Source organism: Podarcis bocagei (genome assembly GCF_964188305.1).
Source record: "Podarcis bocagei genome assembly, chromosome: 5".
In the NCBI taxonomy this organism is placed as follows: Eukaryota; Metazoa; Chordata; class Lepidosauria; order Squamata; family Lacertidae; genus Podarcis; species Podarcis bocagei.
The window spans coordinates 16,678,371-16,693,009 of NC_138129.1; the positions used below are offsets into that span (position 1 = coordinate 16,678,371).

A 14,639-nucleotide genomic window follows, 5' to 3' on the forward strand; every position below is an offset into this window, starting at 1 on the left:
TACGCTGCCCAGAGCACACCCTCCATAAAGATGGCACCAGGATATGGGGAGAGGAGGTAGCACAGGCTGAAGATTTTACGAGCTTAAAATCAGCACCTTGGATCCAGGAGGGCAAACTGGTTTGGTTTCAGCTACGACACGTCAAGCAAACAACCCCGTTGCGTTAGAAGGCTCCTCCTGCAACCCCCCACAAATCAGGTCACCAAATCGCACTGCACTCATCAGGCACTAAAACAGGTGAACCAACTCACATGGTTTTGGGAAATTACAAATTGGGTTCCATTTTAAGGGAAAGTGAAAAGCTTCCTTTTGGCCTGATGTGCGGAACCAGCACTGAAAACTAGACAGAACCAAACCTCTGTACTCCAAACTCTTTCTCCTCAGCCCCCCCCCCCCCGGAGTAGGATGTGTGACAGGAAGACGTATCCACCTAGCAGGAGCCAGATCTCTGTATTTTTGTGAGAGATAGTGTTCCTGCAGTGCCTCCTTAATGGAAGCTGGTCAGGCCAGAGCAGTAACTCAGAGAGAGTTGCGACAGAAAACAGAAGACAATTCCTGATGTGTCCTCGCAGCAGGAACAATTCAATGATCTGAGCACTTTCAGTGCCAAGGAAATGACTTTTTGCCAAGTTAACAGCTAGCTAGAAGGGGGAGGGGGGAGAGGAGGGACAGTTAATCCTCCAGAGGAACTGAAGGCAATCTGGTGCTTGGTTTGCTGCAGGAACAGAATTGATGTAACTAGGCCTTTTTCCTCCCTTGCAGACATTCAGCTACCTCTGTATCTTCCCCTTCCCCATCTTTACTGCGATTGCAGCCCTCCTCTCCCCGTCCTTGGCCCAGACACATCATTCCCAAAACCCACCTCTCTAATCACCGAGATACAACGCAGACAAAGAGAGACTGATCCGAACATCTCAACCCAAAGCTACCCCACCTCTCACCTGGACTGATGCAAACACTTCCCCATGTCTAGGGTTGTCCTATTTCAAAAAGTAAAAACCAGGACGCCTTGAAAGTTGCTGAGCTTTTCAAACAGCTGATAGAAGTGGCTCCCTGTGCCCTTGGACCAATCCTTCCAGGGTCCCAAGGTGATGTACAAAATATAATAAAAGCAGCTAAAAGGAGCGCAAAGAACCAAAGATGGGTTTTTAAGGAAAGACAAAGTGGGTGCCCATGGCAGAGACCTATAAAATATGGATCGTGGGCACCTGACATATCTCATCAGAAATATTATTCCATGGAGCAGGGGCAGCCACTGTGAAGGCCCTGCTCTGAGTTGCTGTAGAGTGGGAAACTTAAACGAGACCCAGTGCCTTACTGGGGATGTAAGAAATAAGGCAGTCTGTCAGGTAACCAGATCCCAAGATGTGCAGGGCCTTATAGATCAGTTGGTGGTAGTTTGACCCCACAAGCGCATTGCTGTAATCCAACCTTGAGGCTTTCAGTGCATGGAACTGTGGTTACGCTCTCCCATTTCAGGAATTGCCACATTAGAAATTGCTGGGATGGGCATAGAAACAAAACATGCACCATAGGCCTGTGCCTTTGGAACCCTCAGATTCAATGCACACAGGGCCAGCCCAACCATTGGACAGAGGGAGACAAGTGCCTCAGGCGGCAGAAGCTGAGGAGTGGCAGCAGCACCACCTCCCTGGCTGCTCCCCTTTGTTGGAGGCCAGAAGCCAGGAATGCCCTGTACCCCCTAAACTAGCCAGCAGGCCCCACCCTCATATGGTGCAGGGGGTTTTTGCCATCCTGTAGCCAGTGTTGAAGTTGGCCCTCAGTCACCTTCTGACCATGGGAGGGAGGTACCACCTTCTCCTCTGCCTCAAGCAACAAAGTGCCTTGGGCCAGCTCTGAATTTATATGCTTAAGTGATTAGACAGAGCATTTTATTTTATTTTATTATTTTTTAAAGGAAGCTTTCAGGCTCCTTCTTTGCCTTGGCACATCGTTATCCGTGAGGACGGAGGTAGGGGAAGAGAGCAGTCATGGCAATAGAGAGATGGTTCTTGATATAATTGAAACCATTAGCTGCGCTGGCACTCAGCTTCACATGTCTGTTCCATTAGTTCGATGCACTATAAAGAACTGTGTATTCAATTACAATGTCCATTTTCGGTATTCTGCTGCCCATCCCCCATAAGACGCAAAAACACTCTTCCTCTTCCCACCCCCCCCCAACCCACTTCCAGTTAAACACCATTCAATACTTTCTATCCAGAATATTTTTATTATATGGATTATTCTATACAATGCCTTTTGGGTAACAGGAAGACATTTACAAGTGAAGTGGGGTATAGTTTTTTTTATGACTTCCATTCTTCCTCTCTCTCTCTCTCTCTCTCTCTCTCACACACACACACACACACACACACACACAACAAACACACTCCTTTTGAATGGATACCAAGTACACAAAGTTATTGCTTTGTCAATACACACCTCAGATCGGATACAAAATTCTACAGTGGCAAGAATTCAGGATTTTCATTTTTATTTTTTTTGTAAAAAGTCACTTTTAAATACCCAGCATAAACAGACCTGTGTAGCAGTGTATTTGAGCTTGCCCATTACCTTTTTTGGGGAGGAAAGGGGGGGATTTTAAATTTTGAAGCCCATTTATAAAAAAAAGTATTAAAATGTTCACCATTATTTACAAGACCCATTAAATTACACATAAATAAATATATACATTCCAACACACTGTTTTCCCTTATACACATAAAAACCTCCCTAGATATATTTATATATATTTATATATATTCATATATATATATATAACTTTTTGGCCTATATAGGCAAAAAAATTTAAAAAAAATGTGCCTATTCTTTCAAGTTTTTTTCCTATTTTAAAAACACAAGACCTGATGACATATATAAAGCTGCAGTATCCTGGCATTTAAAAAACAGAAGCAAGTTTATTTTGCATTCTTTTTAGCTTGAACTAGTTTTTCCTTGTGTAAGAAGAACTGCTACAGTACGCTTTACTGCAGGGATGGGAAGCCTGTGGTCTCCCAGGCACTGTTGGACTCCAAGTCCCATCATCCCCAGCCATGCCAGCTGAGGATGATGGGAACTGTAGTCCAGCAAGATCTGAGCAGCTGAAGGTTCCGCTTCCCCACTTTAGTGCTTGCTGCTCTGTGTTCATTTGAGTCCAGCAGAAGCTTAGTCTGCATTAGAATAACTTCCAGGATTTTGTGCCTAGAAGTCTGAATCACTCTCAAAAAGCCCCCAAGAGGTTGCAAGGTGATGCAAGGGTGTTCAAATAACCATCAGACAATTTGTTTCACTTTATACCAAGTTCAACTTCCCTTTGGATTAAAAAATTCCATTACATCTACAGTCCTGGGTGCCTTGTCAAGGCTTCAGATCCCCTGGGGTTAATACTGAGCTATGTTGTTGCTGGTTTCCAAAGATTTCCAGAACCTGGGAAATCCTGCTTATAACCCATTCTTCTCTTCTTATTCTCTGGCACAGCCATGAGAAGGAAACTGGAAGCATTTGCCTTCTGTTTAACACTAACCTTAGTTTATTGTGACATCTCAGAATGAAAAACAATGATTTGTGTGTAAACATGTGATTTATTGAAGCAACCTGGGTCGGCATGGGGTTTATAGTCCTGGATTGTTATTATCAAACCATAGCTTGCACCCAATCTTGATGCCTTTCAGACATTTTGGATTACAACTCCCATAATCCCTTACCGTGGGCTGATGGAAGCTGCAGTACAAAACAGTTAGAGAGCATCAACTGAGGCAGATTAATTTACACTAATGACGGTTTGTCCTTTTTTAACATACAGATAAACTATACTTGGTGTCAGGCAGGAAGCAAACACTTCCTATTTCATCCTTGCAACTGCAAAGAGGGAGGTTCTCAATTCCAGGGCTTCAGGTAACATTAAAAAACCACGGTTTAGTGTTCCATCTGAACGCTGCTATCAGGATGTACGCAATGAAAAAGAGCATCTTATTCAAAGTTTTGAGAAACAGCACTAAACAGACTTCCATACAAGAAAAAAAAAATAGCACCACTTTGTACTGTTTAAAAGTTTTTTTTCTTTTAAAAAATGAAATTAAAAGCTTGTACTCATGTTTATCTTCGGTTCCCTGGTCCCACAATGAATGGATAACAGCAGCTTTAAAGAAAGGAGAGAAAGAGAGACACATGTATCTCACGGAGGAGCCTGAAAAGGATGCTTAAAAAACGAAAAACACGCCCCGAAGCAAGTTGTAACAAGATTATCTACATGCCCTCTAGGCAAGACGATCTTAAAGTCTGTGTGCGAGAAACGGTATACAAAAGTCTGGCTTCTTCCTCTTTCTCACTCACTTCCGGTGCTTGTCCATTTTCTCAATGCTTTTATTGGTTTCCGCAGGGCTCTGGTCGCCGGCGTTCATGTACGTTTTGTCTGCAATTTTTAGCGCTTCGTTCAGGTAGTTCTGGACGGACGTCATGGCAGCACAGATCGCAGCGCTCCCGAAGCCGTGGGTGATTAGGCTGAAGTGAGTCAAGCAGCCCTGGATGCCAGGGTCTAAGATGGGGCTCGGCCTCGCATTGCCAAGAGGGGTGCGGTCCTGAGTGAGAAGTTCAGTGAATTCTTTGCAGATCTGCCTGCAAGAGACAACACATGGAATTAACTTTCAACAAAACCATCGGCCACCACAGTTAAAAAGGAGGCACGGCCTGCCGAATCAGAAAGAGAGTGATATTACAGGAGGCAGGTGTGTAGGTGGGTGTGCCTAATCACTTCCCCATGTATACTAAAACACAGAAATTTATTTTAAGGTCAGCTACCTTAGTGTTTCTCAGACTTGGGTCTCCAGCTGTTGGTGGACTACAATTCCCATCATCTCTGCTAGCTGGAGATGATGGGAGTTGTAGTACAACAACAGCTGCAGACCTCCACCCCCAAGCGTGAGGAACACTGAGCTAACTGAAAGAAATGAAGAACACATTTCCTGTGTCACACAAGTCAGCTGTTTGCACAGCTCAGATCAGTGTGTTTGTTATCCTCAGAGCAACCCTCCAAGGTAGGCTAAACAAAAGCAGTTATCTTATACCGAATCACACTGTTCTTCCATGTAGCAAAGCTCAGAAGCTGGTAGGGCAAAGGAGTTGGTAAAAGAGACGGCAGGAGCGAAGGGAGGCTGATTTTTCCCACCAGCGCACTAAGAGCACCACCAAGGAAGGAAGCAAATCAACCCCAGTAGAGTGCAAGTGTGGGCGGAGCCTTTTGGAGGAGGGGCCTAAGGAACAGGTGTTTCTGACATCACCAACGCACTTGCCATTGGCACCTTCAAGACCACCTCAAGAGGGCAGTGAGGAAGCCAGTATTCATTTTATTATTCCTAGAGAAGGTTACGATTTCTTACATTGGCTCTCAGAATTTTAAGAGGGAGGTCAAACCTCTTTGCCTCCTATAAGACTACTTTGTGTGTTTTTTTAAATGCTTATTTTGCACCGTGTTATCAATTTGAGACCATTCATGGCTAAACACTCTTAAGCACACCGTGAAAGTTTCATCAAGGCTCTTGGGGGCCTTTGAGTCACTCATCCCCACCGCAAATCTGACCCCACAGTTGATGCGGGTCCTGTGAGGGTGTTTAGAGCACCATCTGCTCAAAGTTTGCAAAATTGAGCTTCGGTTATTAAGGCCCAGGGATGTGGGTTTGCTCTCTCGACCCTTGTGCCCAGCATAGCTTTTAAGATGTGGCAGGGAGGGTCTGACTGGGTGGGTTCAGAGGAACCTCATTTAGGAAGAAGGTGCCCATCATACTGAAAGACTATCTTCCTCAACAGGACACCAAGTTTCTATGCAACTACTGCCTTCTCTCTCTCTCTCTCTCTCTCTCTCTCTCTCTCTCTCTCTCTCTCTCTCACACACACACACACACACACACACACACACACACACACAAGCACCCTTTCTTGGGCAAGGGGTTTGAGATCCACGGGGATCCATCTTGTTTCCCATGTTAGTCAGCATGAATATGGAATCACTAGATGTCCTCTGGGGATTTGGAGTGCAATAGCCTACAGGTGACACCCAACTCTATCGCTCCATGCCATCTGAATCAGAAGATGATGTGCAAGTCCTGGACCAGTGCCTGTAGGCAGTGATGGGCTGGATGCAAGCCAACAAACTGAAGCTGAATCATGATTAGATGGAGCTGCTGTGGGTAAGTGGCTCATGGGTACAGAAATTAGTGAGATGGTCTGTCCTGGATAAGGCAACACTCCTCAAAGGAGCAGAGATTAGAGGAGTATACTCCTTAGCTACCTGTGAACTGCACTGCTGATGAAGGGTAGTATACAAATTTAATAAATTAAAATTTTAAAATTTTTCTGAAAGCACAGGTGGCTTAGGAAAGGGCCTCAGCTCAGGGGCAGAGTGCATTTTTAAAGGTCCTGGGTAAAACCCTCGGCTTCTCCAGAAAGGTCTGGGAAAAACTAATGGTCTGACTTGGTAGATAAGAAGCTGCTATGTTCCATGACGAACACTTCCTGGGCTGAGACAGTTGGGCATCAGTGAACCAACCTCTTAGCTGGGCTACTGCAATGAACTGTGTGTGGCTGCCCTTGAATACAGTCCACAGGCTGCAGCTAGTGCAGAATGCTGCTGCCAGGGTATTACTTGGGCAGCAAGAAAAGATTGTATTACGCCAATCCTTATAACTTGGCACAAGCACCCACATAGCCACCAGGCTCAATTCTGGAGGGTGGTACTAGTGTACCAGGCCCTGAGTACTGGAAGGAATGATCTTCTGCCTAGACCTGCTTTATTTAATCTGCTTTGAAGGTACAGTTGCATGACAATTTCCACAGCTTTGGCTTTGCAGAAGGTATGGAAGGCAACGGAACAAAGACAGTGAATTTAGCTAGCTATCTCTCACTGGAGAAATATGGTTGAAGTTTAAATACCTGCAAATTCCAAACCATTCACCAAGTTTGCATGCTGTAAGTGGAAATGTGTTGCTGGATGCACCTAAAATGCTTTTGGATGTTTCACATCTTAAAACCCCCACAGGGATCACTGTATTACTAGGATTTGATGAATCTGTGCTCCAAAAGGCACGTGGTGCCTTTTGATCTTGCAAGCATTCGCCAAGACATATTAAAGCTAAAAGGTCCTTATTTCCTCCTATTGACATTTTAAGCACCATTTAAAAATAAAAAGCGTTTTCATCCAGCCCCAAATGCAGAAACATACGTAATGCTCTACTTTGGAAAGCTGTCATCCTGAAACAATAGCCTACGTGTGATGCATTCTGGAGCCTTCAGATTTCTTCTTAAAATCCTTTCTCCATTCAAAGAGAATTTCACCACTGGATTCAGTAAAAATCGGGCTGCCCTCCAAACCTCAAAATGCTCTAAGCAGACACCATGGTACCCAAACCAGATTTTGGCACAAATCACCATAAAACTCTATTGTATCAGGAACTAGCTATGCAGTCCTGAGGTCCATCCAACATTTTTTAAAACACAAAATAGCTACAGCCTCCTAGAGAAGTCCACTATTCCATTAAAAACACACACACTAAAAAAACTTAGGACAAAACAAATGTGGGGAAACAAAAAGTGAAAGGTTGGTTTAAGAATACTCAAAATAAAAATATTTGGTAGATTTAGACATCAGACGAAAATCACCTCAAACATTTTCTTTTAGTACCCTTCAATCTGCGAGTGTCACCCCCAAAATGGAAGTCTTTCAAAGAACTATTGTCTTGAGCTGAATAGTGATTTTGCATGGATGCAAAACACACCCATTTGCGCAAGGCAAGTCCCACCAATTTTCCATCATTCTCCACCGAAGCCCTCCTACCACCACCACCACCGACCAAGCCGCAGCCCACGCTGTCCTGAAAAGGTCTTCCCAAACCTTGAGGAGCAGCTTGTTCTTGGACTAGAGAGGCTGGGTGATCAGCAAAAACCAAACACAGAAGCACCTTTGGATGCTGTGCATGACTTTCAGTTGGGGAGGGAGGAGAGATGAAGCATGCAATTAACTCCACCACTCTAATTTGAACTAAAGCATTCACTTTGGTGAGTTTGAACCCAACTTTGCTGAACTTCGGAAGGAGCACAGGAAACAGGCTGATATGGAGTCAGAGCTCAGTCTCTATGAATAAATTGCCTACTAACAGGGATGAGGAACCTGCTGTTTGACTACAACTCCCATCATCAGTAGCCACTGGCCATGCTGGCCGAGACTGATGGGAGCTGGAGTCCAAGAACATCTGGAGCACCACAGAGGGTCAACAGAGATCAACTGAAAGCATTTTGCAATGAGTCTTTTTCTACCCTCCCTGGAGCTGCCAGGAAGTGAACACCCCCCAAGAAACTTTGCATGTCAAAAGCGTAAGAATTCCGACAATTTGCTCTATTACTATGAAAATCACCCCGATATTCTGTAGCATTGCTTAAGACAGAATCAGGCAAACATATACATTCAACATCTTCAGGAACCTAAGCTTGCTTTAGTTTTTAAAAAATGCACTGATATGGGAGGGGACCCATCTGAGGACACTAAGCAGAGGGCCCTTGAACTTGGAACCAGCCCTTGTAGGAGCCTATAGGCTGTGGACAAGGAAACTTTCAGGTAATTGTTCAGCTCCCATCAGCTCCAGCCAGCATGACCCATCCAGCAATATCAGGAAGCCTTGCCTTAAAGCAAGCCTCAACAACTGCCACCATCCCCTAAATCAGGCATAGGCAAACTCCAGCCCTCCAGATGTTTGGGATTACAATTCCCATCATCCCTGACCACTGGTCCTATTAGCTAGGGATGACGGGAATAGTAGTCCCAAACATCTTGAGGGCCAGATTTTTGCCTATGCCTGCCCTAAATCTTTTAACATGCAGATCACAGTCTTCCTTTACGTAGAACTAAGGGTTACGATACAAATGCTAAAATACAAATTGGTCATCCAGGATGCTCATGTTCAAAAAGAGAATACCTACTTTGCAGCCAGCAGCATGTTCTTCCTGTTAGCCATCTCATTACGCCCCAGATGCGGCCGAGTTAAGTATTCAGCCACAGCTTTGGAAGGAAACTCAGTTTCACAGACATAGCCAAAATCCCGGGCAAGATGTACAGCTTCGCCTGGAAAAGATGAGAAAAGAACCACAAAAATAAAGCTGTGATTATCATCCTCTTCTTATTCATTTTATTAATTACTCACCCTTCACCCCAAGGTCCCAGGGTGCGTTACATTAGATATTAAGTTAATATCTAATATTAGTTTAATACCTCCCCTCCCAAAAAACAAAAGCAGTTTGCAGCACAAATTTTCCATAATACACTGTTTTCATGATATGCCCTACTTAAGACCATAAAGTCCAAGTTAATTTTCCAGCAGGCTCATAATTTACGTTAAGTGCCACTCGATTTCAAAATCTGTCTAGAAGAAACCTGAGCAATTCTGCCTTGATATCCAAAGGCTCCAATAGGGGTTTATTTGTTCTTAGTCTAAACCAGTGACTGGCAGAATTCTGTCACAGGATAACCCTTGAGGGTGGCCTGTCAGGGGCTGCGTGCAGATAGGGGACCCAGCTGGTGCAACCAGTGGCCAGAGTCCACAATATGGGTGCGGTGTCCTCCATTTCTCCTTGCTGCCCAAGGAAAATTAGGCCAAGTCCTCACAAACCTCACCCCCTTGTTCTAGCTAGCCTTTTGGTTTGTTCTAGGGTGTGGATCAGCTAGTCTAGGGGTGGGAAAACTTTTTCACCATTAAGGACTAGAATCTCTGGGGTGAAATGAGTAATACATCGGGAGCTACAGGCTGGCACAGCCAGGCCCAAGAGTGGACAGGGCCTGTCTCTTTGTGAGCTCACCAACTTATTCCCCTCCACACACAAAAACACATGATGTAGAAGAGAAAGTGATTTTCAGCTGGGAACAAGAGAAGGTCCACACCATCTTGAAGCAATCTACCATTTGGACTACAGTTCCCATCAGTTTCACCCAGTCTCTGATCCCTGATGGGAGCTTCTGTCCCAAACATCTGGAATGAACCAGGTTGACAAAAGCTATGCTAACTGGGTTGCAGGCTGACCTAATGAGGGTTTCAGCAGTAGCATTGTCACCGTATAAATATGTGGAAGTAAGGCGGCATGAGTCCTCACATACCATACCCTTCAACACAACGTGGCCCAAATCCGGGACACCATCTTCCAGGTCCAAAATCCTGCACAAGTCACGTGAAACACGCGATATCACAGGCTAGGAAAAAGCATTTTCTTCGGGTACAGCGCCAAAAACACATAGCGCCTTGCAAGATCATGGACCCCTCCCCCCCAAAAAACCACTTTTTTTGGGGGGGAGATCTTTTCCTGAAATCGTACAAGAGACCAAGGTGCCCCAAACGGCTGCCATGCTCTCATGAGGAATAAAAAAAGATGGCCTGGTTTTCCCACGGCATACATGTTAAGCTAATGGTGGGTCCAGACTCCAAAAAGGATGGAGACTTATTGAGCTACTCTATTGATCAAACAAAGCTCTCTTGAAAAACAAGTTTCAGCAAAAAAAACCTTTTTGGACATTTGTCTATACAGAAACATCCTCTTCGGACTGGAGCTCTAGGGATTTTGTTTAGGATTGAGGCAGAGTTTCTTGCATCATCCTACGTCCCCGCCCCACCCCCACCCCAATAATTAGCCAAATTCTACCTTCTCATCCTGTAATTGGCCTCTGTTCCCAGACTGTTTTTGGAAGATGTCAAAAGAGATTGCAAAATATTACTTCACAATTAAGTAGCTTGGATGAACACAAAATTCCGAGGTGCTTAGATATTTGTAAAGCCGCACAGCGACAGAAGCTACCACGGTTGGCTTACAAGTTTGGCGCATCCCCTCCCATACGGTTGGTGCAGTTTGAACCAAAAAGACACTCATCCAAAACTTGAGGACAACTCCCATCAAAACAACTAGCAAAGCAACTATTCATTTTAATGGATCCGGATTCCACCCAGACAATCCAGTTAAACAAAAGATGTGGGATGCAAAGCATATTTCACCCATTTGAATTCAATCGACCCGGCATTCCGGTGATGGAACACATTTGCTCAGAAAATACAGGATGGTTTGCCTATGTTGCAATAAAAGTGATGAATGTGCACCAAGTGATCTCTTGCAAGTGTTGAGTGAACCATCATAGATTAGCTGCTACAGACAAGTGGTGCATCATCTCAGACATGCTTGTTTTCAATGGACGCCATTCATACATTCATTTTCCATTCATCAGAGTTAAACATCCATGCACATGTGAACTAGCTCAGGGCCCGCCCCCCCCCCCCGTTATTTCAGTTAATTATTTCAAATGGGTGTACACCATGTGCTTAAAGACATGGAACTGCAAATCCATCTAATCCAAAATTTGGAATCTGTGGCCCTGCAGATGTTGTTGAGATTCAAACCAGCCCAAAACAGAATGGCTATCAGTCCTGGATGGTGGGAATTGTAGTACCAACAAGTTCTCCCTTCCTCCTTCATTAAATCTTTTGCTTTAAACACACATTCTCTTTGTAGAAAACCTAAAAAGAACCCATGGCTGCAATCCCAAAGATTCTTTATCCCAAAGAAACCATGGCTTTAATAAAGCATTGCTCTCAGTTAGTAAACCACTGCATGTGCTTTCTGTCTGCTACACTCTCGCCTTAAACTCCACCGTCAAGTAAAAAAATAATAATTCTTTTGGAAACAGTTCTCTCTGATCTGAAGGTTATTGGAGGCTGATGGAGCTTTTATTATGGGTGAGCTATTGCTCTTTCAAAACAATGGATTCTACTGGGAACTCTCCACCACTGAACCACTGCTGTCTCGGGGACATTCCTAAGCTAGTTATCAGAACGAACATTCTCATTCCAGATTCTTAAAACTCTTTTTAGACACTTTCTTAATTTATGGATTAATTTCAACTAGATCTGGTCCCCTTAAAGCTTTGTATCAAACTCCTTAATCAAAAGTTATGCAGTGGGGCAAGAATTCACCAAACTGTCTGGCGAGACACACACTAATGTGCCTCTGGAAATGAATTAGTTAAATGATGAGAGGTTCCTAGGATTCCACTGGAGAGGCTAACCAAGTTGCTCTCCTGCTTACACCACATCCGCAGCAACAATGGAGCACACTCTGCCTTCCCATCCAAGAAATAAATTTATTTGGCCAACGGTAAAAGTATGGATCAAGACATAATCTGGGGGTGGGGGAGAAGAGGCAGGAACAAAGGAGGCTATGCACACATTGGCTATCCAGATCTTTTGAGAAGCGCTGTCATAAAAATTTCTATGAATAAAAACTTGGGATTGTCGATTACTCAAGCACAGATCAGCTGCTTGTTCACACACAGATGAGTCACAAGGATGGAGTTACAGCAGCTCTGTTTCCAGTTTAGAGTCTGCGCGGGCTCAGATGAACGCTAACTCCCACAAACACATGCAGCCTACATCCAGAATTACATCAATGGCCCCACCCCCAATTTAATGCTTGTGAAATTGCACCCCCACATTTATATCTCTCTTTCTCCCTACTAATGATTTTGGAGCACTGGGCTTCAACGGGGATGGGGGGGCGCAAGTCTCAACAGCCACACTGACACACCATGCGGTAGTGGTAAGCAAAAAACAAATAATTCAAGTTAAACACTCTTAGGGTAGAACCAGATCCAAACCATATATCTAAAGTACATCCAGTGCATACTTATGGAGCACACTCCTGGGAACTGTAATCAGTTAAGAGTTTTAGGAACGCGGGTGGCATTGTGGGTTAAACCACAGAGCCTAGGACTTGCTGATCAAAAGGTCAGCGGTTCAAATCTCCACGATGGGGTGAGCTCCCGTTGCTCCGTCCCTGCTCCTGCCAACCTAGCAGTTCGAAAGCACGTCAAAGTGCAAGTAGATAAACAGGTACCGCTCCGGCGGGAAGGTAAACGGCGTTTCCGTGTGCTGCTCTGGTTCGCCAGAAGCGGCTTAGTCATGCTGGCCACATGACCTGGAATCTGTACGCCGGCTCCCTCAGCCGATAAAGCGAGATGAGCGCCACAACCCCAGAGTTGGCCACGACTGGACCTAATGGTCAGTGTCCCTTTACCTTCACCGGGGATTTTGGCTCTGCAAATGGGGAAATTCACCCTTCCCAGGATTCTTTGGGGGAAGTCAGGAGTTTTTAAAGGTGTGCTGGATGTGCTTTAAATGCATGGTGTGGGTCTGCCCTTCGTCCTCCAAACCATTTTGGACCACAACTCCTATCAGCCCCAGCCAGGGACTGCAGTCCAGAAACAACTGGAGAGAACCATGTTGGCAAAGGCTGAAGCATATGCATATCTGGGCTAAAGTCTGAAAATGGAACAACACTGCTTTAGAGGACATGCTCATCCAAGTCACCTCGTTTGTCCTTTACCCAGAAAGGCTCTTTTTAAAAAATAAAGAATTAAGACTGACCTTCCACCAACGATGTCAACAAAGTCACATTTGCAGCTTTCCTTCTGCCAGCTGGAAGGTTGAGGCCAATTTTGTCCAGCTTCTCCCTTAGAGATCGGCCACCATTTTTAGATTTGGCTCTGCAAATAGCGGGGGGAAAGAGGTGGACAGTGTTTTATTTAGCTGCACCCCCCGAAAGAGGCCACATTTCAAAGCAATTGAGAAATGCCAAATTACTGACATTCAGTGCAGTTCTGTTGTGTTGCGCGGGGGTGGGGGGGAGAGGAATCGAGGGCGGGGGGGTCAGAATGGAAAAACAAGTTTTGACCTACTTTTTAATGCTCCATCACATAAACATCAGAAAGCAAGATCAAAAAGAAAGGAAGCGGTGGGGGGGAGAGAATACGCTTTGCCTTTGCATTCACACTATCAAAGATCATTACGCTTATGGCAGGCGTAATGAAAATTGAACATTTTACAAGCATGGAGCATCAAGTTGAGCATTTGTTGAGGCACAAGCATAAATATATTAACCAAGATTGCAATCCCAGCCCAGGCCTTCGAAATCAGGAGTACCATTTGAGAAGGAGGAATATTGGGGAGGGTGGGTCTGAGCTGGATTCACCAGCACACCCCTTTGGTGTTTCAAACCACATGCTTTTGATTATTCCTCAAGGACGCCAATAGCTCTGGTTCTTCTTAGAAAGTAACCACAACAGATGCTCTTAAAACACTCTGTGTGTGTGCCTTAACCTATCCAAGAACCTTGCTCAGAAGATTTCTCCTCTCTTTATCCAAGTTAGAATTCTCCATGGGTGCAGTTAGAGGTCGTTTTTAGCCCTAGACTTCATGATCTTGGGCGAGGGAGGGTCCAGTCTTTAGATAACAATATGTGTTAGTTCAAAATGCAGTTAGCCAGGCATAGGCAAACTTGGCCCTCCAGATGTTTTGGTACTACAACTCCCATCATCCCTAGCTAACAGGACCAGTGGTCAGGGATGATGGGAATTGTAGTCTCAAAACATCTGGAGGGCCGAGTTTGCCTATGCCTGCAGTAAGCCAACCCCAACTGCATTGGAGACCCCCTTGCTTGTTCCGCAGAGCAGGAGCCCTGGACATCATTCCAACAAAGTTCCCCCTGGGGTTGCCAACTTATTGATCTGTCTCTGCAGCTGTGCCTTTAACAGCAGCTCTGTGCACAGACATTAGCAGGGAGCA

General features: G+C 44.9%; 1 protein-coding gene across 4 annotated transcripts in view; it reads right to left on the bottom strand.

Annotated features, from left to right (window-relative positions):
• Positions 1-2,480: 2,480 nt before the first annotated feature.
• TFAP2C (transcription factor AP-2 gamma) overlaps positions 2,481-14,639 on the bottom strand; it is a 32,900-nt gene continuing 20,741 nt past the window's right edge. For all 4 annotated transcript variants that reach the window (XM_081196455.1, XM_081196457.1, XM_081196454.1 and 1 more), the window contains exons 5-7: positions 13,443-13,561; positions 8,968-9,109; positions 2,481-4,617 (exon numbers count right to left, since the gene is read on the bottom strand). In XM_081196455.1, the coding sequence (XP_081052581.1) occupies positions 4,332-4,617; positions 8,968-9,109; positions 13,443-13,561 (547 nt within the window). In that variant the 3' untranslated portion in view covers positions 2,481-4,331. The remainder of the gene's footprint in view (positions 4,618-8,967; positions 9,110-13,442; positions 13,562-14,639) is intronic.